Source organism: Trematomus bernacchii, unplaced genomic scaffold (assembly GCF_902827165.1).
Source record: "Trematomus bernacchii unplaced genomic scaffold, fTreBer1.1, whole genome shotgun sequence".
NCBI classification, from domain to species: Eukaryota; Metazoa; Chordata; class Actinopteri; order Perciformes; family Nototheniidae; genus Trematomus; species Trematomus bernacchii.
The window spans coordinates 5223909-5250250 of record NW_022987477.1 but is presented as its reverse complement, the minus strand read 5'-3'; the positions used below and the strand labels follow the sequence as shown (position 1 = coordinate 5250250).

General features: G+C 39.9%; 1 protein-coding gene across 4 annotated transcripts in view; it reads right to left on the bottom strand.

The window, feature by feature from the left end:
* Positions 1 to 21839, bottom strand: part of LOC117496920 (collagen alpha-1(XVIII) chain-like) — a 46808-nt gene extending 24969 nt beyond the window's left edge. For all 4 annotated transcript variants that reach the window (XM_034148776.1, XM_034148788.1, XM_034148781.1 and 1 more), the window contains exons 1-2: positions 21715 to 21839; positions 21555 to 21634 (exon numbers count right to left, since the gene is read on the bottom strand). In XM_034148776.1, coding sequence (XP_034004667.1) covers positions 21555 to 21634; positions 21715 to 21725 — 91 coding nt within the window. In that variant the 5' untranslated portion in view covers positions 21726 to 21839. The remainder of the gene's footprint in view (positions 1 to 21554; positions 21635 to 21714) is intronic.
* Positions 21840 to 26342: the final 4503 nt, after the last annotated feature.

Genomic DNA, 26342 nt, shown 5'->3' with positions numbered 1-26342 from the left:
TGTCTTTATTTATAGTCTTATAAATGAGGAAAAAAAGGTGTGTGTGTGTTAATTGTATTATGGGACTTATTAGAAGGAGAAAAAAGAGAGAATCATATATCTTAGGAATGAGGTAGCACCTGCATATGTGCCTCCTGTATGTTAGGAATGTGATGCTCATAAAGAGGCCTGTGTTCCTACCACAGAAAGACACTATTGCATAAATAATGTGTTCAAGTCAGCAAGCTACCAGATTTGTTCAATTTGATGCAGCTTTTAAGATCCAAAACAGACAGTTTGTGGCTGATATTGCACCCTTTTATTGCTTTTTAATGGCAACAGCAGATTCCATGGTGTTGCAAGCACCTTACTGAAGCAACTGAAGCATATCAGCAACACATGGGCACAACACTGTGAAGATGCAATAAGGATGATTTGTATGGGAACATCTATCCTAGGGTTTTAAAGGGGCGGGTTCACAATGCAAAAAGGAAGAGTGTTGTGATGAAGAGGAATGAGAAAGTCAGCATTTCTCTTTTAATGCAAGACATACAATAACACAATACAGTCCCATTCATAGAATTAGAAACCTTAACCAACAGAACCAAGAGATACAAGTAAATACAAAATACCTCAAATGTATTAAAAGAGCCCTCATCATAGCCAACAAATATACCAATGAATTAGGTATTCTACAATAACCCTAACCTAAGGCAAAGCATAGCAAGTTTCAACAAGTGGGGTATTTTCTATTTCTGAAGTCAACAACATAGTTCTCCTTTAATATTCACTTAAGGATTGATTTTCATCATCTGTGAGCAGGACATGTTTTTTATTTAGTTGTTGCTGTTTTTTCCTTTTGAGTCTCTCTTTTTGAGTTGATGAGGAGGAAGGGATGGTTAGATTTGCAGGAGAAAAGGCCAGATTCATTACTTCCAGACAGTGTTATTAATCATTTTATGTGTCAAGGTTTTGAGGCGTGTCTGTGTGGCCTGAGTCAGCAGTTAGGGCAGCAAAAATATTACTATAAATACAGCCTAGAAATATACATGTAGTATTTGGGAAGCACAGTTACAAAGGAGTCCTTCATATGCTCAGAAATGCAAATAGATATCTGGAGCTAACATGAGTGGGGGGTTTCCAAAGAGGGAAGTAACCTGGTGCAGATTTTGTATGTACAGCAGAAGCATAAAAGAGGCTTGTTCTGAGAAAAAAGTTCACTTAATGTAAAGAGACGTTAGGCTCCTTTGAACCAAGTTAGCCGTGAAATCACAAAAACCTTTAGAAAAGAGTACAGTTTTTACAAGAGATTAGAACTTCTATAAAAAAAGTACAATGTTGAAGAAGTGTGGTTCTTTTGGAGTGCAAACAGGTGGTTTCAGCATAGAATAGAAGGACATGTTTCTCAATAAAGCCAACATGAGTTCAGGCGCTAATAGCCTTGCAACAGAACGTCAACACCAAACATCTGATTATCCCATTAAATGGAAACAGCTTTTACAGCTAATTCAATTTCAAATGCTTATGAAATGAACCAGATGGTTTACGGGAGTATGAATGAGCAGTTTCAAACCTCGCCATCCTCACAGCTGGGACACAGCCAGGCATATTTCCACAGGTAATTTAATTCATATTTGGATGAATCTCTCTCCACCCCTCTGTTCTCTTTCTAAGCTATCAACAGATTGTGTTTGACCTTGCTTATCGGTGCATGGCAGTTATACAAACATGCAGGACTCATTTAAGGAGCCAATCAGTCTCCAGCGGACTGGCCGTGGGGGAGTTTTTGGGGTATTTCCTACAAATAGGTTATGAGATCACTACATTTGGGAACTTTGAAAATGATCGTTTAAAATTAGGTTTCGCAAGAGCGTGTTTCCGTTGTTGCAGGACGCATTAATCAGAGGATGCTGAGTAGGTGTGCTTCACATTCATTCTTGTTGGTTGGTTATATAAACAAAGTAGTTCAGATGCTGCTGCTGAACCACAGAAATGTGCAAGTGTTACTGTCTGGAGGAGAAAATGTTGTCTGCGTTACCAACAACATCACCACCAATCAAATCTAAATTCTATCTGCAGGATTTCATAACCAATTAGTTTCCCCTGACGCATTATGCTGCTGGCTCAGTAATGCCGCTCTACAAAGAGCCAACACTGACTCAACTAAACTCTGCCCATGTCCCCGGTTAACCCCAGTGCAGAGCTCTGATCCCCAGAGAAGAGGACTCATTCAGCATTGGGCTGGGGGTCTGATTATTCAGACACAAGTCATTAGTTCCATGGGAAGAAAAAATAGCAAACAATGACAAAACGTAATTACCTCCTAGGGCAAAGGGAAACGAGTCCTAAACTTTTATTACTTTTGGGGAAATTCCACAGTAGCCAAACCAGTATACATAATACAAGGAGAGCTGATTTTGAGGGGCTGTGGTCACAGACTAAGTAATGCAAATCTCTATGGTTACATTGCAAGACTAAAACAATGCTTTGCTGACAGTTTCCAAACATGTTTTATTGCAATTGTCCAATTACAAATCTTTGTTTTTTCTTGCCCATACACTTGTTACAGCCAGAATATTTCACTTGCAGTTTGTGAGATTCTGCTTTGAGATGAAGTGGGAGCAACACATCACACTTGTGGCCCAAACAGACACACCTCTTTGTGAACAAGTGTCTTATATCCAGCTCCAATCTGCCAATTTCTGCTCCAAGAAATGACTCGCTGTACCCACCGCAGCAACATGAGGTAGTGTGTGCCGTCTCATCTTATTGGTGCCAGCTGGAGAATTTAAACCACAAAAAGAGACTCCCAGATGTGAGGAGATGAGATGCATCATGCGCAGATTATGGGTCTTGTCATTGATGTAGTTTGTGATAATCATGGACAGAATTGTAGGCGCAGTTGAGAACCGTCCAGTCCGCAGTGTTCCGTCTACTCAAATGATTTATTGGACCTCCAACATTGAGTCAATTGCAGGTTGGGATGAAGTTGGTGCCAAAAGAGGTAGTTTAAGATATTTCCAAGTAACTACAACAGTTGTATGCACCTGCTTCACTGTTGTCATGGTGGCGAGGAAGCTGCTCCTAAAGATGAAGCTCAAAATGTATGAGCCAAGCTACACTAAAAGTATGGTAGTTTTAGCGGCTAAACTTCCAATTAAAAGTTGCCAAGATGTTAAATTAAGATCTTAATAGTGACGCCTTCAAAAAGAGTGCTGCAGCTGTTGTTTTTTAAGAAAAATAATACAAGCAATCACATAAGCAGGAGTTGACTTTAAACAGATCTTAAGTACTTGGCACGTCCATAAGTGATGAAGGGATCCAGAGTGAGGATTATATATTCTATATGACCTGGAAATACCTCAGTATCACCCATGAAGAGCAATAACAATATCAAGACTATAGCGGTGTAGATGCAGAATGAACATTGTGACGGCAACTCCCACTGTTGAGTAATCTCATGGCCAAAGCATGAAAGTTTTACTGCTTTGCTTCAACAGGATTAAGAAGTCATTTGTCACAAAGTTGGACTTGTCTTTTCCTCTTAATGATTGGTGGGATTTCAAGCATCATTTTAAGAGTCTAGCTTGGATAGAGTGCTTAGAATTTTCCTCTTGAGGCTCTATTGTTTAATTTGTTGTGCCAAAGGATTTTTTGCCAGTGGCTAAACCCAATACCAAAATGGTAGTTTACAAGGGGACACAGAGAGAGCATATACGTTCTAAGCTATACTGTAAAGGTCAAAATTAACGTCTGTATCAATTTATCTCCACCATGTTATGGCCTTGCATTAAATATGCTTTCCTCATACTTTCAGAAAACAGATCGTGCAAGTAACATTTTTAAGTACAGCTTAAAACATTTTGGTCTGATGTGAAAAGCTATAAACAGATACCAGCAGTCTTAAGTTCCAAAAATGTGTCATGCCAGAGGGCTTTGCTTATTCAATAACCTGAAATTTACAAGAAATCTTCAAAAATTGGATGAGTCTTTATGCAGCTAACACAAAACTGCTGGTGAAAACGTTATTCACAATACAAGAGGACCAAATGCAACAGAACCTGGTCTTTGTATAGAATCAGATAGGAAAGACATTTTTTAAGGAAATAGTCAGTGGCTTGAATAAGGATATTCTAGTGGCCAAACGTTTACCAAAATGGTAGTTTGTATGTGGATAAATAGCCAAAAGAGACCATAGAAGTTTGAAGCTGCAACACTGAGTTGACTACATAGAACTCTTGCTTAATGCAGCTTTTAAAAAGTCTCTTTCTATAGCTCCCTGACACTGTACACACACACACACAGACACACAGACACCGCACACACAACGGGAGCATTATGGGTGACAGGTAAAGTGAGGTCTGGACCGGGTAAAGGGGGCTGAGCGGTAAGCAGAGCGCATTCTTGTGTTTCATCCAAAGTCCATGTTGGGAAGCAGGGCTGACCGTCTCTCAGTGAGCGCAGCAGCTTCTTCTCAGCCGGTGGTCTCTCAGACTATACTGTCCATTTAATGTACCATAATGTATGCAGAGGAAATCTGCTCTTTGATCGCTTGCAGTTTGGTGCAAATGCAAACAGTTGTCAGATGGTGTGCAGTATACATATATACAAATCATATATACACTTAGAATAAACAGATCTAAGTCCTCCTAAGTCGATTTCAGAATTGAACTGTAAATCTTTTGTTGTTAATTCCCAAAAGCAGCCGTGATTTTCTCTTTCCTACAACTGGTACACACATCCACTTTAATAAACACACTTTTCTATCTCCTTGTTATTACTTAGTGGCCTCTAGTGGTAGACATGTGTGCTTTCCCCTGGTTCGAAAGATCTTGTGAGTTAGCTTTCCGCTTCTGGTTGCCTTTTTGTTGGAGAGCCACAGCGGATTAACCTCCTGCTTTATCCACCCCATCCTTTTGTTTGTGTCCTTACAAATCTGTGAGTAGTCTTAGATACATTTTTAAAGGAATGCAGCTTGTGTGTATCACAGCATGTCATTATTGTGTAGCCTTTACTCATGTCGTTTGTTATCTTTTGTACTATTTAATTACATACGGCTTCAATTAGCGTCAGCTCCTGTGTAGGTCACTTCGAACACTGGACACTCTGAATATGTCTTGGAAAAACAGCAGGCTGACGCTACACTGGGCTTTAATGGCAGCACAGCTGTAGGTTTCACAGAGGTCAAAGGTCCCAGTGCGACTCCAACAGACCGAGGAACACGAGCATTTAATGACTTCCTAATGACAACAGTGGAAGTGTAGCATCCAGCAGGAGAAGGGGGGGGGGGGGGCTTGAAGTGATTTATGTCCATAATGGTAAACTATTTTAAACCGTTTTATTTCTAAACATGAATGGGCTGACAATTTAGAATGTATTCGATGCATAGCGTGCATTTCATGTTACGAGTAAGAAGAAGATGACCCTTTATTAATCCCCAGGGCCAAATGTAGTTTTTCTCATGAACAGTCTTACATTTAAACTGTTACTTTTTAAAACCGGGCAGCAAGATAACACAACACACACTACTGGAAACCTTTTGACTGAGTAATAAAGGAATTCAAGCTTTTCCTGTAGATATGAAGTTGTTTTGGCGTGAGTCTGGACCAAAGCTCTTGATTGTGCCCATATAAGCCGAAATGGACCGGACTTGGGTCACTGATAAGGGTCTTTCTTTTCTGTGTCCGTACAAGCTTGCACTTCAAGGCTGCAGAGAACCACAGGCCAAATATCTCAGACAGGTCGGTGGAGCCAAGTATTACTCCTGTCTGTCTAACCATAAAACACAAGCACACTGTATACACACAAGCACACTGTATACACACACACACACACACACACACACACACACACACACACACACACACACACACACACACACACACACACACACACACACACACACACACACACACACACACACACACACACACACACACACACACACACACACACACACACACACACACACACACCACACACACACACACACACACACAACACACACACACACACACACACACACACACACACACACACACACACACACACACACACACACACACACACACACACACACACACACACACACACACACACACACACACACACACACACACACACACACACACACACACACACCTAATCTTCTATCTACATATGGGGCACCAACTTGGCAACCGAACACTATTACCTTTGTAGAGTGGAATATTTGCGGTTTTTTTTCTAAATGTGTTTCAACTTAAATCCCCTCTGGTCACTTTTAAGCACAACATCAGAGTTACATGCAGTTTTGGAGGTGCATGTTTTTGCTATTAAAAAACACACAATAAAGAGAAAACTGCATTCTTCACTGCATGTCGAAAAAAGATATCTGCATCAATGTGGATCCACCATGTTCTAGCCCCCGCATTGGGTATGTTTCCAAATGCAGAGCCAAACACATATTGGTCTTATTAAACATGAGCCAAAAACAAAAAGGCTATGAACAATCTAACGTTCACAAAAAGTGTCATGCCAAATTTGGGGTTTGCTTGTTGAAGAAAACCTCAAAGTCTTCAACAGTTGGATGAGTCTTTATGCTGGGTAGGAATTCTTCACGATATTATAAATAACATGAGGACCAAATACAACAGAACCACGTCTTTCTAGAGAGGATCGGAGAGGAAAGAGATTCCTAAGGAAACAAATGAGACGATGATGACAGTCTAGGTATTTGAACTCACAGGTAGCATTCACATATCACTTTTTTTTTTACCATTTAGATCTGTTAATATATACACACTGTAAGTGATGCCTAATATTGTTTTTGAAGTGAGTGTCCTTTACCCCGCCTTCAAGTTAATTAAAGCAGTTACAGGCTGGTGGTAAAAGCGGATGTCCACAGAGGTCAGAAGTCATGCGGCTTCGTGTAAACGGCACATTGTTCGGCTTACCCCAAGCTGTGTTTAACCAGCTGTAGAAACTGCACTCTGACCAAAGTGTCAGAAGAATGATGGGCTGACTAAAAAAAAAACTGTTTTTGGCAGCTTGCCGCCACCGTGTCCAGACTTCAACGCATAACTTCTGGAGGGAAGGTGCAAGGCTTCTTTTGTGAAAAAGGTGGCGAGAAGATGAATTGGTGATTTATCAACTGAAGTTCAATGAGCAATAGAGTGCAAGAGAAAAGAACAGAATGGGGAAAGGTGATAATGTGAGAAGGTCAGATGCGATCAATCATCGATTTAAAAGAAGCAAGAGGAATGTTACAAGATTCGTTCACACTTTATCAACAACAACTGGGGCCTTTTCACATGGCTATGGATCATCATGGCTGCTGTCAGAGGAGAGGAAAACATTGAAAAAAGCTGAGTCAGAACAAACCAGAAAAGCTCTAACCGCAGCAAATGTGCTGAGGTGCGACTGAAGGGTAAACATCTGCATCTGAACATCACCCTGTGACCTCTTCATCTTCATCCACATCAAATCCTCCAGCCATAGAGGAGTCCCTTAAGATCTCCTTTCCTTACTTTCCACAGATGAATGCCAAGGCTTTGCTGTCAGGTTTGGCATGTTTGTATTCATCAGGAGATACTTGTGTAGCTTATCCAAACTGTTCCTATAAAAGGAGGGTGGGGGTGGGGGTGGGGGGTGAGTGATACCATCTGCTTTAGCTCTGCAGTGGGAGTTATTCACTACAGTCAGAGCAGAGGGCCAGTTCATGCTTTCATTGAGTAAAGTGTGGACACTTTCACGGCGCCGGTTGACGGTCACTGTTTAAAGAGTCTGACCCAGATGAGAATATGATAAATGACTTAAGATTATAGTGCTCATTCAAGTTCAAAATGATGTTTACACTGCAGAAATATATGCACTATTTTCATAGAGCATTCTTAAAAGAGATCTCTACCAAACTGAATACTTCAATTTGGTTATTGCTACAGTATGGTCCACATTGCAATTTCAACAAAACTAGCACCCTTACATGACTGAATGGTATATAGTGTGCTAGTCCATATATTGGTTCAACTTCTCCACAATAAAATGTTTTAAGGGTACACAAAAAGTCAGTTTATGGCTACTTCACAAATGACTTCACAAATATTTGCTGGTGGTAAACACAGGTGGGTTTTCCAGGATGAAAAAACATCTTGGGGCCAAAGACCTACTTTGCATTTCAAGAACCAAGGGCAAACATTTCTTGGAATAAATAAAAGGAAAAACTACAACCTGCTTCCCAGATGGAGCATTTGAGTCAGATAGTATACTGTTGCTTTTATGCTACACGCCTGCCAAGTGATCTCCTGAGGAGTACGGTGAAAAAACCCTGTAGCAATTACTCCTTTTCCCCAAATGTACTGCCAGAATGGTGCAGATTACAACTGTAAAACGTAATGCTCCATCAAACCTCTGAGCAAATCATGGAAAAGTCCTCTTGCATACCAGCTGTCTTTACATGCATTAATTAGTTGTAGAATTAGGTCAAAATCAATGACCCTGATCCTTGACCCCGGTGTTGTACAGCGACTGGGAACACTCAGCAGCTGTTAGCATCAGCGTCAGGCCAAAGCCAGGTCAAGCTCATTGGCTTGTCTTCTTAAACTTCAAATTCCTCTTGTCTCTTTAAGTATTGTGGTCAAAACGAAGGCTTCTCAGGAATCCTCATATGGAAGAAGAATGACATTTATTGAATATGTTATTTACAGAGTTGCTGAATATTTTCTTGTCAGAGGAGATGGGGTGATACTTTTTTTTCAGTTGTCTGGGGTTATAAGAAAGGATGCAAATATACAATCTGCAGGATTCAGACTGTGCTTAGTGTATGAGTTGAACTTAGGTAGAAGGAGAGAAAAGAGAAAGCACTGTGGGTGTAAATCAATAGAAAAGAAGACGCAATTACGGAGAGCTAGATATGCACAAAAGAGAGGTGGTAAAATATTAACAACCCTTATTAAAGGCATTTAGATAGATAGATAGATAGATCGTACTTTATTGATCCCAAATTGGGAAATTGTTTAAGAAACCCTCTGAATGGGTAAACACTTCGATCTGCCAGCTTTTACTCACATTGTAAAAGATTTTGAACGGATGACTATACCACATGTTCATCTTTTCTTTAACTTCAATCACATTCAAACGTCAATTCGAAGAGGAGAAATAAAGGGTTTTGGTTTATAAAACACACGTACAAATAGCCAAGGTCTCTGCTCCATCTGCTGCGCCGCGTGATGGAAACATCAGCACTTCAAACATGATTGTATCTGCATTATTCAGACTGTTTTCATATAACTCCACAGAGAACGCTCGGAGTTATCTTCTCTTCACTTCAGCCGTTTGACATTTTTACAGCAAATGTGAAACAAATGGAGTAAAAGCTATAATATTTTGTTATTACAGGCACACTTCATCGTGTTGAGTATAAATTTCAGAGTGAGTGGCAGACTTGGAAAGAAGCCAGCGAGGTCTGCCTTTCCAGAGATGTCTCCACTTTATTTGATGTTGTAGAGAAAAGGCAGATGATAAAGCAGAGCATTAAGGCAGACTGGGATTCACCTCCTTTCTCATTCTAATGGCGAATTGTATTGAAATGTTTGACTACAGAACCAACAGACTATCAAGCAAGAAAGTCAATGCTAAATGACAGTATGGGTGCCATAGCAAAAGTATTGGACATGAAACTACAGTATCAGTTACTTAGTAAAAAGCCAATACCAAAAAACAGATGGCTATCGATGGTGCATGCCCGTTAAAAGAAAATGTTTGTATTGGTTCCAACTCCGACAAACTGGTCTATAACTTCTACATGTGTATGAAATTAAACTGTAATTCTTCACCTTGGGAAACACCCTCAGCCTCTTTCTTCTCTGTGATGATAAATAGTCTTTCCCAAATGAGCAGCTTGATTTACTTCTATCGTTAAGGTAACCCAATCCAGAGGAAAATGTTACGATTCCACCTGAAAGCCCGTCTAAAGATTTAAGTCCGCAGGCGCATGTGTGTATGAGTGTGTGATTTGTTGCATGGGTGTAAAGCTTTCCAGATTTAGACGCTGGCCTAAGAGGAGGAGGTTGCACCTAGCTGTTAGCCTCTGTAAAAAGCTTCACCAAGTACCTGCTGGCAGCCTGACAGCTTCTTTGATCCTGAACATCTGACCTGCAGCTCATTTCCTCATCTGGGCATGATCTCGTTCCCTAAACATACAAATCTGATAATCAGGATGTCCTTAATCAATCTCTCTCATTTGATTCATTATGACATCAGCTTGCGCTTTAGCTTTGGAGATGTTAGAAGACGCAGAGGTTTTGTTTGTTTTGTCGTTAGCCATTTCTGCTTCAATTAAAACCGTTTCCAAAAACTCTTCCAAACTAAATCGATTCCATCCCTTTTTCTTTTTACAGACAATGAAAAGGAGTGGCTAATTTCTTAACGTTAAGAAATACTCAAGATGCTGAGAGTTCAGTTCATTTGAGTTGCATACATACAATTAACATCTTCTTATTTTCTTCAGTTATAGTTGACGGTTGCTGCTCAACGAACATATAAGAAGCATGTTTCTGAAACCACAGTTTCCCATGATGAATTAGTGAAGACCTCGGTTATAATCCTGACAGAATACATGTTCACTTCACAGCTCTAGGGTTACAAGACAATCCAAGGCTGTAATAATAGTAATAACCGTATTGCAGCCTGTCCCCCTCTTCTTGTTCCAGACCATTACATCTACATTGCATCATCTGTTGGAAACTTTACTGAAGGTCTTGAAGCCCTCAGCGGACTTCATATCAGAGCAGGGGTGAGCTGTTTTAAAAGCTTGCCATCAAAAACGTCTTCTGTGGGAGTGAGATCAGGAAAAAGAAGAATAAATGCTGCCAAGTTTACCACAAAAGTACATGCAATGTCTTGTCAAATTAATAATACAGCCTTCTAGTTTTATGTGCAAACATTTGGCTGCATCCTGCATTTACAAATCTATAAATTATCCTATCTTTAAACCGCAAATCCCCAGCAACCACCGAGATAAAACTGCTTCCTCTCGGTAGCTCTTCCTAATACAAAGTGTCTTAAATTGCTGCAATGATTACAGTCTCGAAATATATCAGCTTGAGTGTTGCTTTGCTGTGTTAATGTGTGTGGACATTGGACCACAGTTTACGTTTCATATACTAAACATCGTCTTTGGGAGTGAGAAGTGGAAAAACAAGTATAAATGCTTCTGATTTAATATCTAAAATACATGCAAAATCAGGCCTATTGTGTTCGCAATCAGTAGAAGGTTATGCATGCTTCAAAAGCGATTGTCCAGTGTGTGTTATTTGTGGAGAGGAAATTGAACCAGAGTTTATATTTCATATCTGCTGCCAGTGGAGAGTTATCAAATCCAGGGTTTCCTGCAGAACACAGAAAATCTCCTCAGGCAAAAACGAAATCACATCAAATTGATTCTCTTCCTTTAGGCCAGGTTGCCAGGTTGGAATAAGCTGTGGAACTTTGCTGAGGATGCCAGGGTTCAAATGCAATGAGACAAAACTGCAAGCTGATTTAGAAGGTCGTTTGTAAGCAGAGGCTTTGGAAAAGTGTGTTTTTTTATCTAAATGTATCGTAGAGTAGACCATACATTTATACATACTGTACAAGGGCTGCTTGAAAAACACAATACAGTGCCAGAAGTTCTTTTGGCAGGATTACATGCATGCATCGATGGAAGAGGCCTTTTAGAGCATCAGATTATAAATATATAGGGTGCCAAAAACGAAATTGTAAATCTGTTATGGATTAAAGAATAACGCATATTGGAGTTGACTAGTTTACAACTGTCTCCCTACCAGAGAAAACCCTGTGCTCACCAGATAAACCACGGTCAATTCTACCAGCGTTTCATAGCAGTTCAATTCATCTGTCTGTTTGCCAGATACAAGCTTCTAACCACCATGCTTTCCATTAAAACCACAGCCTACAGCTCCCCCACACTGCCAAGTTTCAATCACGTTTTATTGGTACGACAGAACCACGAGGGAAGTAGCAGTTATTAGCAGATTTTGGGAAGGCAAATGACTTGAAACCAGAACCACTTGTGGTAAATAAACAGCTACATTCTGCTGATTATGTCAGTTCCTAAATGCCACTGTCCGATAAGAGTCACAATGACTCTGGGATGCTGGAAAGAAGCCGCTGCAACAGAAAGATAAACGCATTTTTTGGAAAGCATTGACTAAATAAGGACTGAACTAAGCTCTTGTGTCTTTGGGAGGTTGGAAACAGATTTGTTTGTCTCTACACTTTGATAAAAGAGGCCATTAAAAAAGCACATAGGGTGGTCTTCGTCCATCTGACTCGATTTGGATGACTTCATCCTGATCCAAATGAATCTTAGTTTTGAGTCTAGTACATCTAAAAGCCTGACCAAAGTATGCTCATGAAGACCAGCCCAGTAAAGTGCAATAAAAACATCAGTGCTGTTTGCAGAGGCTGAATAGGGGTTGAATGCACTCTCACATTTGAAAGCTTTTTGGAAAAAGGATCCGTTTTTCTTTCTACTCTTTTCAAAAGGGGCTGCTAAAAGCTTCAGGGTCTGATGGATGGACTGACGACAGCATCGTTCAACCAAGTACTAAAGAAGAAGTAGAAGAGCTCTTACTCACATAAAATAACATTTGAAGGACTCCATTATTTAAAGGCATGATGAAAAAGCATGAAACAGGCTACTAAGATGTACACTCTGCTCCCATTGTTTGAGAAAACAAGACCAGCCTGATAAAATCTCATCCACATTATTTGTTGATTTCAATATTAAGAAACCAAAGTCTGTGGGAATTAAACCACAAAATAAACACATTTTTAAGATATTACTTTGTTGCTGGTCAACTTTAACATACAAACCTGGTTCTCATTTAAACAGGGCTGCTAACAAATGTGAAACTTTCCATTTTTTTATAAAGTAAGGGTGCAACAAAACTGGACCAACATGTTTTATCTCTATCATCAACATATTACAGTCTGCAATGAGAACACACACCAATCTGAGATTTCTGTTTGAAATCACACTTTTGTTTACAAAGTGGGATATAATCAAAATCACATCTCTGGCCACTTTTGCTCATTAGAGTCTTTCAGATTCATCTCAGGCTGAAGTCCAACTTTGACAGTGATGAAAAAGAGCGGGGAAATGAAAAACACCCAAAACACTTCCTCTCATAAACATTGAAGCTGAAGGATGGATATTTAGGATCCCGTCGGGACAGCATGTGTCCATTTTAAAGAGTCTTTTTATTCCAAACATTGGACAAGTATAATTGAGACGTCAACAGCTCAGGACACGTCATTACGTCAGAACTCATCCCTATTCCAACACATATTAACCAGAGCCATATCAAACTCATCCATCTACTCAATCCACCAATTCAGAGCTTATCAAAGTTAGGAAACCGTCACTAGATTGTTCACTTACTTTACGAGACTAACAGTTGAGCTTATTTTTGCAGCCTTCTTGAATCCATGTAATAAGCTTGCAAACTAATGTCAAATCTATGTTTGAATGCAATGTGTTGCTGCAAAATCCCAAATTGCTGTAATTTTCTGCAGCAATTTGTACGAAAAATGTTCCGAAAAAATTCAACAAATGATAACCCTCCACATTGCCGGGAAGAGTGTGCACTTCGAATTAGATGCCTCACTACTAAAGAAAATCACAAAATATCTTTCATGTTTGCACCTCTATTTGTACAAGTCTTATATAATTAAATACAACTTTTAAAAAAGCAGCGTGGTAATCTGTAGTATCAGTAACACAGTCTTATCTAATCAAAGTATAAGAGTATTTTCCACCACTGAGGGATTTCTTTATGTGTTGGTGGAAAGGTGGTTTTGAAGTAATGGAAGTATATAAACGACAGCGAGACAGGTCTTTACTGACACAATAAGATCAGATCAACAGCAGATACATCAGGCAATGACACATGAAGAAGGGTAAAAATACGGGTATCAAACAGAAACGAGAGAATGGTAAAATGCAGATGTTTGTTGATATTGACTGAGACCATGGTGGGATTTCCTGAAGGTGGGTTGACAGTGTGCTCAAAAACAACGCAGCTGCAGACCAGCTGAGCGCACACACAAACAGGGACACACACACACACGCCACAAAAACCACCAACAACACCAACACTAATCCCACCTCCCACTGGGAAACAATCTACAGATGCTTTTCCGGGAATCTTTCTGTCACTTTTGGTACCCCTTCATACACTTAAAGATGCAACCATGTTTTTTCTTACATGCCATTTCCTGTATTTCAGGTTGTATGGAAACAAGAAATAAAGGTCAATTCAAAAGTGAGTCTGTGGTGCAAAGTTTGCACACGACACTGTCTTTGAAGTATGTTCTTTTGTTTGCTGATGGCCAGAAGTCATCAATCAGATGGACACGGGACAAAACCAGAGCCTTTTACGGGGTCAAGGTTGGGACAACTTACCATTAGAAACCTGCTGTTAGCTTTAGGCAGACGTTAGTGTTTGCACAGATACGCGATTTAAACCCAGTTTTAAGTGTTCTCAAGCCATTCAACATAAAAACTGAGGACCTAGATAAACTGGCCTGCCCTTACACGATAACGCAACCCTGTGCTACCCTTTGGTTTCCAAATGAGATGCTGCAGCTTCGCAGATGATTAGCTCACGTCTAATAAAGAATGTCCAAGTTGAAATAAGGTGTTACCTTTGGTCAAGTAGCAACAGGGAGGAACACTTCCTTATCTTTGACACTAACTTCCTGGTTTGGATGCAACACACTGATCAAACACCAGGAGGTCAATAATAGTGGGCAAAGGTAGTAGAGTGAAACTATAAGCTTTCATTAGAGGAGCGCTATTCCATGGCAACACAAGTAGAAATGTGCTCCATACAAACTATGTGCAACTCCTTTTTATTAATTATACGATGAACACTCTTTTTGAAATGCATTAACATTTTAGTGCCACTCACAGCGGCCCTGCACTCCACCACCTCGTTCTAAAGTCAGATGCTGAGTTGCTGTATGACGGGGTATGTCTTCTCTCTCTGTGGTCTCCCTAACAGACACCTGCTTGTTTCTAACCCGTCTTCCCGAGCTGACGGACACTTTCCAGACTTTTAAAAACTCCATGTTTTCACCCATCGAGCTTCTGTGGTGCAGAAGCCAGGAAACCGGGCCACTCCCAGAAAAACAAACACACTAATTCATTCCACTTTACATTACAGTAAATTGCAGTTTTTGATGCACTTCTAATCCCATCTGACGACAACTTGACGGTATTACCCAAAGGAATGCAGGAAAGCTCATAGTTATATCATTTGATCCAGTCAAATGCCCTCATAGTACACAGGATGCACTGTGCCATGCCCTTTACAGCTGTAACCATGTTTATGTGCTGTAATGTTCCAACACTCAGCTACAGAGAGGAATTTTCTTTTCATCCTGCGTCACACTCTCTCAAAACGTCAACGGGCACAGTGTATGATAGGCCATTAAACCGCTTTATATGAGAAACTGGTAGCCCTGCTCAGTGGGTGTTCAGGGGATAGAAAGTCTTTCAATTACACTTTTTCTTGCTGGTCTGGGGAATGTATTACAACTATTTGCCATCCTTAAAAAACAAGCCTGCTCCTCGAAGATTTGCTGTGTAAATGCACCAATTACAACATCTGCAGCAGAGTTGACCTACGGCCTGTGTGGATGCTTAACGTTGTTAAAAAAAACGTGTTGGAAGAATTAACACATGGGGTTTGTTCCCTTCGGTTCTGTATTTACTGCATGAGCACTTGACAATTAAAAAAGAAGATGGGGGGATCTTTAAAAGCATCAAGCCCATTATTTTATAATCAGTCCATGTATGAAAGGCAACACAAAAGAAGAAAAACCTAAATGACAGATAAACAAACCCATGCAGATACATAATCATATAAAGATGTCTCCGCTAGTGTAATGAATGGTGAAGGAGTCCTGGTCAACCAACTTTGGTATTTGGGTGGCATAACACACATTCAGTGTTGTTGGCTACAGTAAACGGTAATAAATATCCATGACAAATCCCCTCAGTAGCTCTCTGTATTTACAGGAAACACAGAATCATATAGCCCTCTGCGAGACGTTCCATGAGAACTCTGCATGGAAAGACAGCATAACTCAAAACAGCAGCAGAAAGGAGTCGGAGTGCTCTTCCTTCAAACATTATTTTGAAGGCTGTGGAAAGAGAAAAGTCATCCACATCAAACGTGGCGTTCAGGACATTCAGTGAAAAGCTCTTTGATGGCCAACGCTTTGATTTCAATGAGGGGTGACTGATGTCAGGATAAGGTCAAATTAATTGACGTTTAGATAAGATATGTTATTTCAAGAGTGTGTTGATAATGCAGGAATTCTCTTTTTGGAAAAACTATGGTGAATCTTTTCTATCATCAATTCATAAATTATTATAAATCCACTTAATGTTTTACTAAAATAGAATAGACAGCAATATACTATAAGGGTACAAAGGACGGAGGTCAAAGTGACATTTGGAGTCACACACATACTCTTCCCCGCCCTGTGCATCCTACACTTCATACTTCCTGTTTTTGTTTTCTGCTTTCATGCTTTGAAGAAACGTATTAATCTGCTCCAACTCTGTGTCCAGGACTCAAAATAGTGGCTTGTTTTGTTCAGGATAAATTTAGCGATTCCTGTTTACCCTCCAGGATAACGCACATGGTTTTATTTTAGGGTTTGTTTTAGATGATGTGCAGATATAAAACATTGAGATCCAGAAACTCTAGAGCAGCGTTTAAAGTGTTCAGTGAGCGGACTTACTGATCAAAGTTGACAGCAATATTTTAGTGCTTTTACATTGTGACTTACTAAGAAGAAGTCACAAACAACAACAAACTGCATTAATTATAAGTGAAAGAAATGAATCAGGAGCCAAAGAGAACAGATGTTAAATTGGACAACATTTAGAAGTTAGTGGAAGTAAACAGGAATAGTCTGGGATGCAGATATTATATAACACAAACAACCTGCAGCACGTCTGGAATCAGTTTAAACTTGCTGACACATGGAAGTATAAACAGCGCCATGACGAGCTAGTGTCCCTCTACCAAGAAGCAACAAACAAGTATACAGTTAAAGACTAACTAATATAAAGCAGGAAAAGAAGATCAATTATAAATCTGTTAACATTTTCTGCCAATCATGGTTTTGAATGTTTCAGGTTTAAAACGGCCCTGATCCAAAGATATCAGGGCTTACACTTTGGACATCTTTTAGATAACTTTTCCGTTTTGATGGCAAGAGATGATGGGGTTTTGTCTTTGGAAACAGCAGATCAAAAAAAGGAAGGTTTTACGCTTAGCTAAGATCCTGGCTTTTCTACCCCGATTCAAATTATCAAGAGAGACTGTTCTTTATTTTGTAAAAGGAAAGTCTGAGCCCCCAAACATGCTTATCCATTCATCTTGCTTTCTCTATGCTTCAACTCATTGTTAGGGCATATATAAACACATTTAATATGCTAAAAATCAACCCTAAATCATAAGGGATATCGTGACGTCACGGAAATGTTGTATATTGTTTTAGTTAATTAGGGAATTTTTAAGTAGCCCATCTGTTCACTCACCTTCAATATGTACCCACATTATTCTTGAGCCAAACACAGGAAATGTTCTGTCACTGTACGTGATAAAAGCATCAGCTTAATAGTCAAAAATGAGAACATAGATTTTGTGTTATGGTATTCTATCCTACAGTTAACTTTTCATGTGAGCATCTGCTAAGTGTCTTGGATTTACACATTATTTAAACCATTACATCATAATACAGCCCACTTGCACATGACATGACATGCAGAGTGTAAATTATACAGTCAATGGTATAAACACATCTGCATGGGCAGAGAAACATCTGGCCACTTCAGTCCAATGTTAAGCGAGTTGTCATGATGTCCTTTGGTTGTTTTTAAATTGGTGACAGCTTTGGTGCTCAGTGCTCAGTGTTGTGACTGTTTTCCTGCTGAGTATCATGTGTGCCAAGCAAAAATTTAAAAATCGTTCCTACACTGGGTATAAGGTGACTCACTAGTGCGTTACATCATGCGCTGGATGGAAACAAACCGGACATTAGTTCATAGGAAAATGCCACACACTTTAAAAGTCTCCAATGTTTTTCTTGCTCATTCGTGAAATCATTGTTGGACAGCACTGAGAATCTTACAGTCAAAATGTAACTTTTAATCAAAACCGTACATGCTGTCCCGATGACCTACATCCAACTAAAGCCAAGCCAGTCTGGTTAAGTCAGGAATTGAGAACAAATGGAAGGTTTTACACATTACATCTTATACTCAGGGTCATCTTTATTCTGAAAGAAGAGCTGAAGTGTTATGCTACCTACATCAGATGGATTTTGGGTTAAAAAGAAAACCAAGATATCGGTGTAGAAAGCCAAGTTTCATGAAGAGCTCCTGACCATCTCAACATTCCTATTGTGTTTTACTGTCTCGTTCTTTCTTTCTGTCAACTGTCATCTATGCTTATGTCAAATTCTTCCCATATTGACCTGTGAGTTGATTTAGGACTAATATTGAAGGAAACGTTGTGGAAGTTAAACGATGATGCTGCTTGCAAGTCGAGAAGGTAAAAAGCAGAGAAACTTGAGGTGGGGGAGGGGAAATTAAAAAAAGAGCAAACACACTCAGTTGACCTTCCCTGAACAAACAACTGAGAAAAGCAGGAACATAATGAGTCCTTTGAAGGTAGACCAGATTTGGTTTTCCAGTCAGATACTACCCGAGTCATTTTTATTATCGATTTCAATTTGGAAGTCAATTTTCAATGATCCATCTTGAATCACTTTTAAGTCAAAGTTCACCCTTTTCACTGTGTGATTACTTGTCTAGCAACACCCTTCATTCTCTGGAGTGATCTCCAAGGACATCATCACAATCATCTTCCTCATTCTCCTCGTCATCATGATTATCCTCCCAATCACCACATTCTCTGAGACTCACATCAGCCGCCACATCATCACACTCATTATCCCTAATAGCCCGCTGTGTCCCGCTGTCCCATCAACATAATTAAAACCATTATCATTTGTGAATAATTACCATGTGTACAGCAGATGTGCGTCTTTGTTTGGTGTGTGTGGTATACAGTATACGTGTGTATACATGTGTGTGCACAGTTAGCATGTCAGGCTAAAGAGGTTTTATTCAATTCTGCTTTCAACATGTTGCTCGTTAGTAAAGATTAAAAGCAGCTAATACCTTTTATGATTCTTCCGTAATATCAGTTAATGAAAAACTAAAGCGAAGATTATGATGCCTTCACAGCACAAGAGGAGGGTTAAATGTAATTTATTAAGTTGTTGTTGTTGTTTTTTAACATCTACTGAAATACATTTGACTGCAAACTCTTATTCTTGATTAATTTACTAACTTTTTATGTATGTTTCTGGTTTACTTAGCCGTTATTTACAGATCTATTGATACGCATACCCATCACTCATTCTGCCTATATGTATACTTTCTTTCTCTCATTATCATTCACACAATTAAATAAGGTAATCCACTTATATGTTAAGGTGTTTATATACAACCAAGCATAAAGGCAGATTTGGACTTCAAACAAAACATCTGTATTTTGTTTTGGCAGCTCTTAGTTCTGATGCAGTACACACACACAAACACACACACACACACACACACACACACACACACACACACACACACACAAACACACACACACACACACAGTAACAGCTGAAAGTGGCTGCATACACTATTTCCCACAAAGGGAAAGGATTATATCCGCTATATTTCAACAATCGTGCACAGAAATGTGAATGTTGCCACGGCGACAGCTCTGTTTTCAAGAATATTTACAGCTGGAAATATTTGTCCCTGGTGCTCTCTTACTCTCTCTCTTTGGCAAGTAACCCAGCATGCATGCAAACACACACTCTTTTTCCCCTCCTCTTGAAAAAGTGAATCATGGCAGAGGATTATGAACAAAAGCACAAACAGCCTCTGCAGGATCAACAGTGGAGGAAACTGGACCGTAAAATCACCCTTAAAAACATTTCTTTAGTCAGACTACATGAACTGAGCTCCACCTCCTCACACACATCCATCTTCAAGTTGTGCTGTTCTGCAAACATTTACTTCTTCAACCACCTTTGAGTAAAAACTCATTCCTACAAGATCATATTTCCCTCAGTATCATAATTGGGGACAGGGTTTTTATAGCTAAGCGGTTTCACATTCTGAGCCAAAGTTGTGTTTAATTCAAGATGTCAGACTCTCACAATTAAGCTCCATGGGGCCACATTAGCTAAAGAGACCCCGTAATTATTTCATCGGGCCCACACAATGCTGCTTTTGTGACATGGAGCTCCTTGTGGTGATCATAGGTCAAGATATACACACATACACACACACCCACACACCCACACACACATAGAGTTGCAAATGCCAAACTGGATTCCAGCACACTGACGAAAGCAGTGATGCATATTAGACTTGTCTGAAGGCCAGCATGAAAACTAATAAAATGACGCTATGACTTAATTGACATGAACTTCTTCTCAGACAAGCACTTTCCAACACACTCAGTAGCATTACATCAATCTTTACTACCTTAATTGTGCAGTGCTACTGATTGCCTGTCTGTCAGCGTGCACGTTGTGAGGTTTTGTCTGTTTCCAATTGCAATGGAAAAGAGAAGTTCTTTTTGCTCTAATTGGGACCATGTTGAAGAATCCTGATTGATCCATTCATCATGGAGAAAATCTAGATTTAAGCTGTGCAAACAGACTGCAAAAGCTCTGCAGGGACTCTGAGAAACACATCAGTCAAGATATAATTGAAAACATCATAAAGCACAGAGGCCGGTAGGTATCTTTCTTATGGGTTTGAAAGGTCATCAAGATCATCTAAAAACAATGGCTCCCAAAAATTAGAAAAGTTTGGGGGTTGCCATGTTTCAGTGTTATACTCCCAGTATAAACAGAGACTTTGGACCTAGACCAATCCGACATTAAGCATCCCATGGGATCAACTGATCTTATCAAATGGGGGTCTAATGCATCTATACCCTCAAAATACAGACGTAAAACCCCTTAAGACTTTCCCATGATCTGGAGTATATTGGCACTTTACTTATTATCCTCATGTCCTTGAGAGTCCAAACGTCCAAATGTTGTTATTGTTTCAATATCACACCATAGGGACTAAATGTTTGTCTACTTCCTGCTACTAAATAATGAGTAAATAGAGTACTTGGTTTGCCTTTCTCAATGAATCGTATGCAAGAACAACCCTACTTTAACATTCCTCTAAATACATTGAAAAGTAACTGAACATTCATTGAGTTATGATCCTCCTGTAAAAGCACACCAGTCTTGCCGTAATGAAAGCATCTTTCTCAAAATATCATCTTGTGTAACACATTTAGTTTCCAGGAGCAGAGCGAAACAGTTTCACCATTCATTCATATTCAGCAGTTAAACTACTGAGCCAGCAGAAAGTTCTCCAACAGCAGAAGAAGAAACACATGATCCAGCAATAAGAGACAAACGCAGAGAGCACATACCTTCCAAAAGCTGAGCGGAGGAGCGATGGCAGCAGAACCGGAGCACTAGCAGAAATATTCCAAAGAACCAGGGAGGAATGCTGTAAAGAAAAACAGAAATAGAGTTAGGAAACTGACTTAAAACTACTTTTTTATTGGGAACAAAGTGCCTTTCATTTACCGTGAAGTCATCTTCAGTGACGGTAAGCTTAGATCCAAACTAAAGTTGTCCTGTTCATGTGTGATAGCCCTTCTAAGAGAGAGAGATGGAGCTCACTCTGCCTGCCCCGCTCACTCACTCCAAACTAAAAGCCTCACACTCTCCTCCTCCTCCTCTCCCTCTCTCTGTCCTCTCTCTCTCTCTCTTTCTGGTTCACAGTCAAACAAAGGCAGCTTCAGTGATTCGGACTCAAGGGGCCCTCGCAAAACTGAAATCCGACTCTGCGTGTCTCTCTGTGGACCACCGCTTTTCTAATCCAGCCCTCCAACTCCAAATGCAAATTAACACACTCCGGTTAAGTCCTCCTGCTCATTGGTGTGGTTTCTCAATCCGTCGCGCTTTATAAACACTTTTCTTGTGTGGCCTTGACATACATACATACATATGGGAGGAGATGTTTCAGAGGCTGCAGCATCAAGACAACATCGTAGAGACATCATTGGATCAAAGTAAATATTCAAACAATTACAAACAAAAGCTTATCACTGGCATTAGAGGAATGTGTTTTTCTTCATTACAGCCCAAGCCACAAAAAACGTCAATGTCAATTCCAAATGTTACGTCATTAAAGCATTTCTGGACAATAATACTGCTTTTTCGATTGGTTTCTTTTGGAGTAATCTTGTCCTGAATTCTTTCACTGGGAGGCCACAGTGAGGTGAATAAACTGTGTGTGTGTTACCTATTATACGAGACAAATGTCACCTGTTAAGAAACAGTTTGCCACAAACCCCGAATGTCTCTTTACTCTCAAAACGTGGGTGGTGATCACAGTCTGATACAACAAAAGAACAATATCAGCAACACAGTATGTCATCCTGAGAATACCAAACATCAGCACTTTTCAGCTGCTCTCTCAAAAAGAAACAGAATTGCCACACAAATACATTTCATGAATAAGAAAGTAGACCCCACAATGGTAATGCTTTCCATGACCTAAGAGAATAGATTGAGCAGAAAATGTCCAGGTGTATTTAAGTCGAGGTGAGTAATCGTCTATCGTTTTCTCTGCTGGCGATGATGCCATCAGTGATTCATCTGCCTCGATGTCTGGACTCAACAGCAAGATGAAATGTCTGCCAACGCACAAGGACAAATATCCAGGAGTCTAGCTGCAGGAGCCAGTGTGGTGAGGGGAAGTCTGATAAAGATGTGTTCAGACCTTGTTTCTGACAGCTCAGACAGATAACAGCCTTCACAGCGTGTTAGTGAGGCGGCATCAGTGATAAGCCATCCTCACTTCACCTCGCTCCACTGACCTTACTTCACTGACCAGTGCTGTTGTCAGGCAACACTCCTCATAGATCTGTTGCAACTGTGCCAAATCTTTAGCTAACGAGCATTCTTCATAAAACATCATCTCATCTCAAACAACCATCATTTCAAATGTAAGTTGGGATGTAAAGGAAAAACCTTGAGTCAGTATTGGCGACCGGGCCTCTTTTTGTGTACCCTAAACAAGGATTTCTTGGTATTGAAATACTGACCTCCATTACCCATAAGGGGTGCAAAATTGCCTACTCATTTCTCAGGAAGGATATTCATTACACGAAAAGTTGTCTTTCTTTTGAAGTGATTCAGAGTATACCACCTATTATATCATTTTGGTATTGGTATTACTATAGGGGCTGTTACACCAACACTAAGATGGTGTTCTCATTGCTTCACAGGTGTCAGGCTTAGTCACAGTTTCTGAGTCACAGCAAGTGATGGAGTTCTGTTTTGATCAAAACAAGCAACTCACACATAAGAGTCTGTGTTTATCTTTCAGTCTTCATTTATACTTAAAAAAAGACAGCTGTTTGTTTGAGGTGCATTTAGTTGAATGCAAAACAATAGCACTTTGCTGTACTTTCATTTGCAGCACTGTCTTTGAAGGTTGTTGTAGTGTTTTTGCCATGTACGGTGAAGAACTGACTTGTCACACACTGACATCATTTACTGTAGCTACAATATTTATTTAGCTTGACCTTCATTGAGTATTTTAGTGGCCCAAATCTAAATACACCTGCAACATGGAACGAAAACTTCAGTTTCTTTTTTCGAAGTCCAGTTCTGTGAATGCTCAGACATCTCAAAAGGGCTCAAAGTGGATTTCCCAGTGCAATTTAGTTGCATATAACAACTGAAACGATGTACTGAACAATGTTGGAAACGACAACATTTCTTTAATGGATGTTTGTTTTATGAAAAACAATCTAAAAAGTATTGTTGGTTTCCAAGTATACTCTGACCGTTGCCCCCTTTACACCCACACTCAGACTACTTTAGCGATCTCACCTAAAGTCTGTATATTTGGTTGTACTGTAAACAAAGTGGAAAGCTCCCTCCTGTGAAGAGGGAAACAAGGAGACAAAGAGCAACAGTTTCTATGCAAAGAAAACAGTAACACAGAGGAGAGGGGGGGTGAGTGAGTGACTTCAGCCTGTGGGTGGCTGCAGATTAGAGAGGGGGGTCCAAGTCCGAGGTCTTTCTGCTATGAGTCAGAAAGATACCAGACAGTCATCGCTCTTCAGCTGACTTTGTGAGAAAGCAGGCTGATCTGCCCCAGCTGACATCAAAACGCACCAACGAACAAAAAGAAAAAACACATCTGTTGCCAGTGAAGGACTCGGAGTCTGAAAGGGATTTTCCATGTTGTTACCCTAAGCTGTTTGTGGTTTAATAGACTGCGGTGCTGCTGAAAGATACTGTAGTGCAGTGATCGACAAGAAGATACAATTCAAAGTATAAATAACAGAGTGTGAAATGAAACTAAAACTATACTTTAATGATATTTGATATCTCAATCCTGGATTGATAAGGTATGATAAGATATGATAAAGGTCCACCAAGAATCGCATATCTTACACATTTCGTTTGTAAACCTTTGCAATAAATCAGATTCTGAAAAGTCTGGACTTGCAGAAAAAAAGAGCCATGCAGTGCTTTGAAATGAAGAATAGAGTGAGGAGGCTGTAATGGGGAACCAAACAGCCTCTCTAGATAAGAAGCGTTTTCTGCTGTTCATATTTTAAAATGCTCGTTATCAGAGGTCAGGATTCCTGGCAGAGACTCTGACTCTCAGGAAACTGTGATAAATGATGTGTGAGGAGAATAAATACTGAGCAATCAAGTGGTTGATATGTACATCAGTTCACAGCTAGTGTTTTGATAACTTAACATTATAATATCATATCTAAATATAAGGATATGTGAAGTATACAGTTGTTTGTATTCTAAACATATGGTTGTGGTGGCATGTTTAACAGTGTTATGGAATGTGAGATAATACTATTCTCGAGTATGATTCTTCCATATTCTGAACAGCAAATAATGTATGAGAATGCATTTGGATAAAAGAAAATAGTCATTCCTCTGTGTTACCTTGACATTTCATTTATCATTTTTTTCAAGTGAGCAGAAGCTTGCTGCTTTTTGAGAAATAGCGTTGCTTCATTGTGTTTTTAGCCACGTATTAGTATTATTCTTTACTTTTCACGTTCGCTGCCTTCACAGTATGACTGACAAGGACTCCCCAGGCTTCAAGGTTTTTGAGTTGCAGCGTTCTGAAAGCCGGGGGCGTGTTGTGGGATCAAAGGTCACGCTTCATCTCAGAGAGGGATTGACGGTAAGGCTGCAGTATGTGCGGTCACACAGCAAACAACAAGTGCTTCTGGTCTTTAAGCTGAAATTCAAACACAATGTTAACAAAGGGGGCAGCCGGGCTACTGAAAACAAGAAGGGGTCCGCTATTCAGGGTCACAATGATTGGCAGGGACACGAGCTACAAGGTCGAGCTGCTTTTTAAAGTGAAAGATGAGCTTTAAATAACTTGATTTAGAGCCTGAATAGCCTACAGACGGAGGTAAAAGAGAACAATATATTTGTTTATGATTGGGTTCAGAAAATAAGGATTAACAGACCACACATTCAAAGACAAATATAGACAATGTGCTACAAACTTGAATCTCCATAGTTGAGAGTTACTTTTTTTTTATGTTGTAGATAGACAGCTGTTCTAAATCTCAATCAAACAACTCCAATAATGTCGTTACATTTGTAGCTTGACAATGTTCTTGTCGGTTTTTAGAAGTGTGACACATTTTCTGGTCTGGAAAAAAGTGTTTTCAGCAGCCGAAATCCGATGAAAAACAAAAGATAACTGTCTTAAAATATGGATTAGCCCCACTTTAATATTTTGTAGGAACATGGCTGTGATTACAGGTTTTTAAGCTGCATGAGAACAGACCGTGCCTCGCAGGGAGAAATGCCAAACGGTATTTTAAATCCCATTTATCTTCCAATCTACTGCTTCAGTGTTATCGTCTTCAGGTGCGATCGTGCTTACAGGTGCTCATGGCTGAATCTATGCGAGTGTGAAATGTAAAGAAGTCCACTGACTTTGTGTAACTCTGGGCGATGATAGGAGTGCGTGTTTGAGAGCCTGGGCTCTGCATGGTATGAAGTTAAATTATCATTCTGTGTTGGTGTTTAGCTTGGATTTCCAATGTAAGCAGCCTGGATGTAATGGAAACGTCAGTCAGGGTGGATTCAGAAGCAGCGGCCAGATATTGTTCATTCATTCTGCGCCTGGCTGTGCAGCTGCA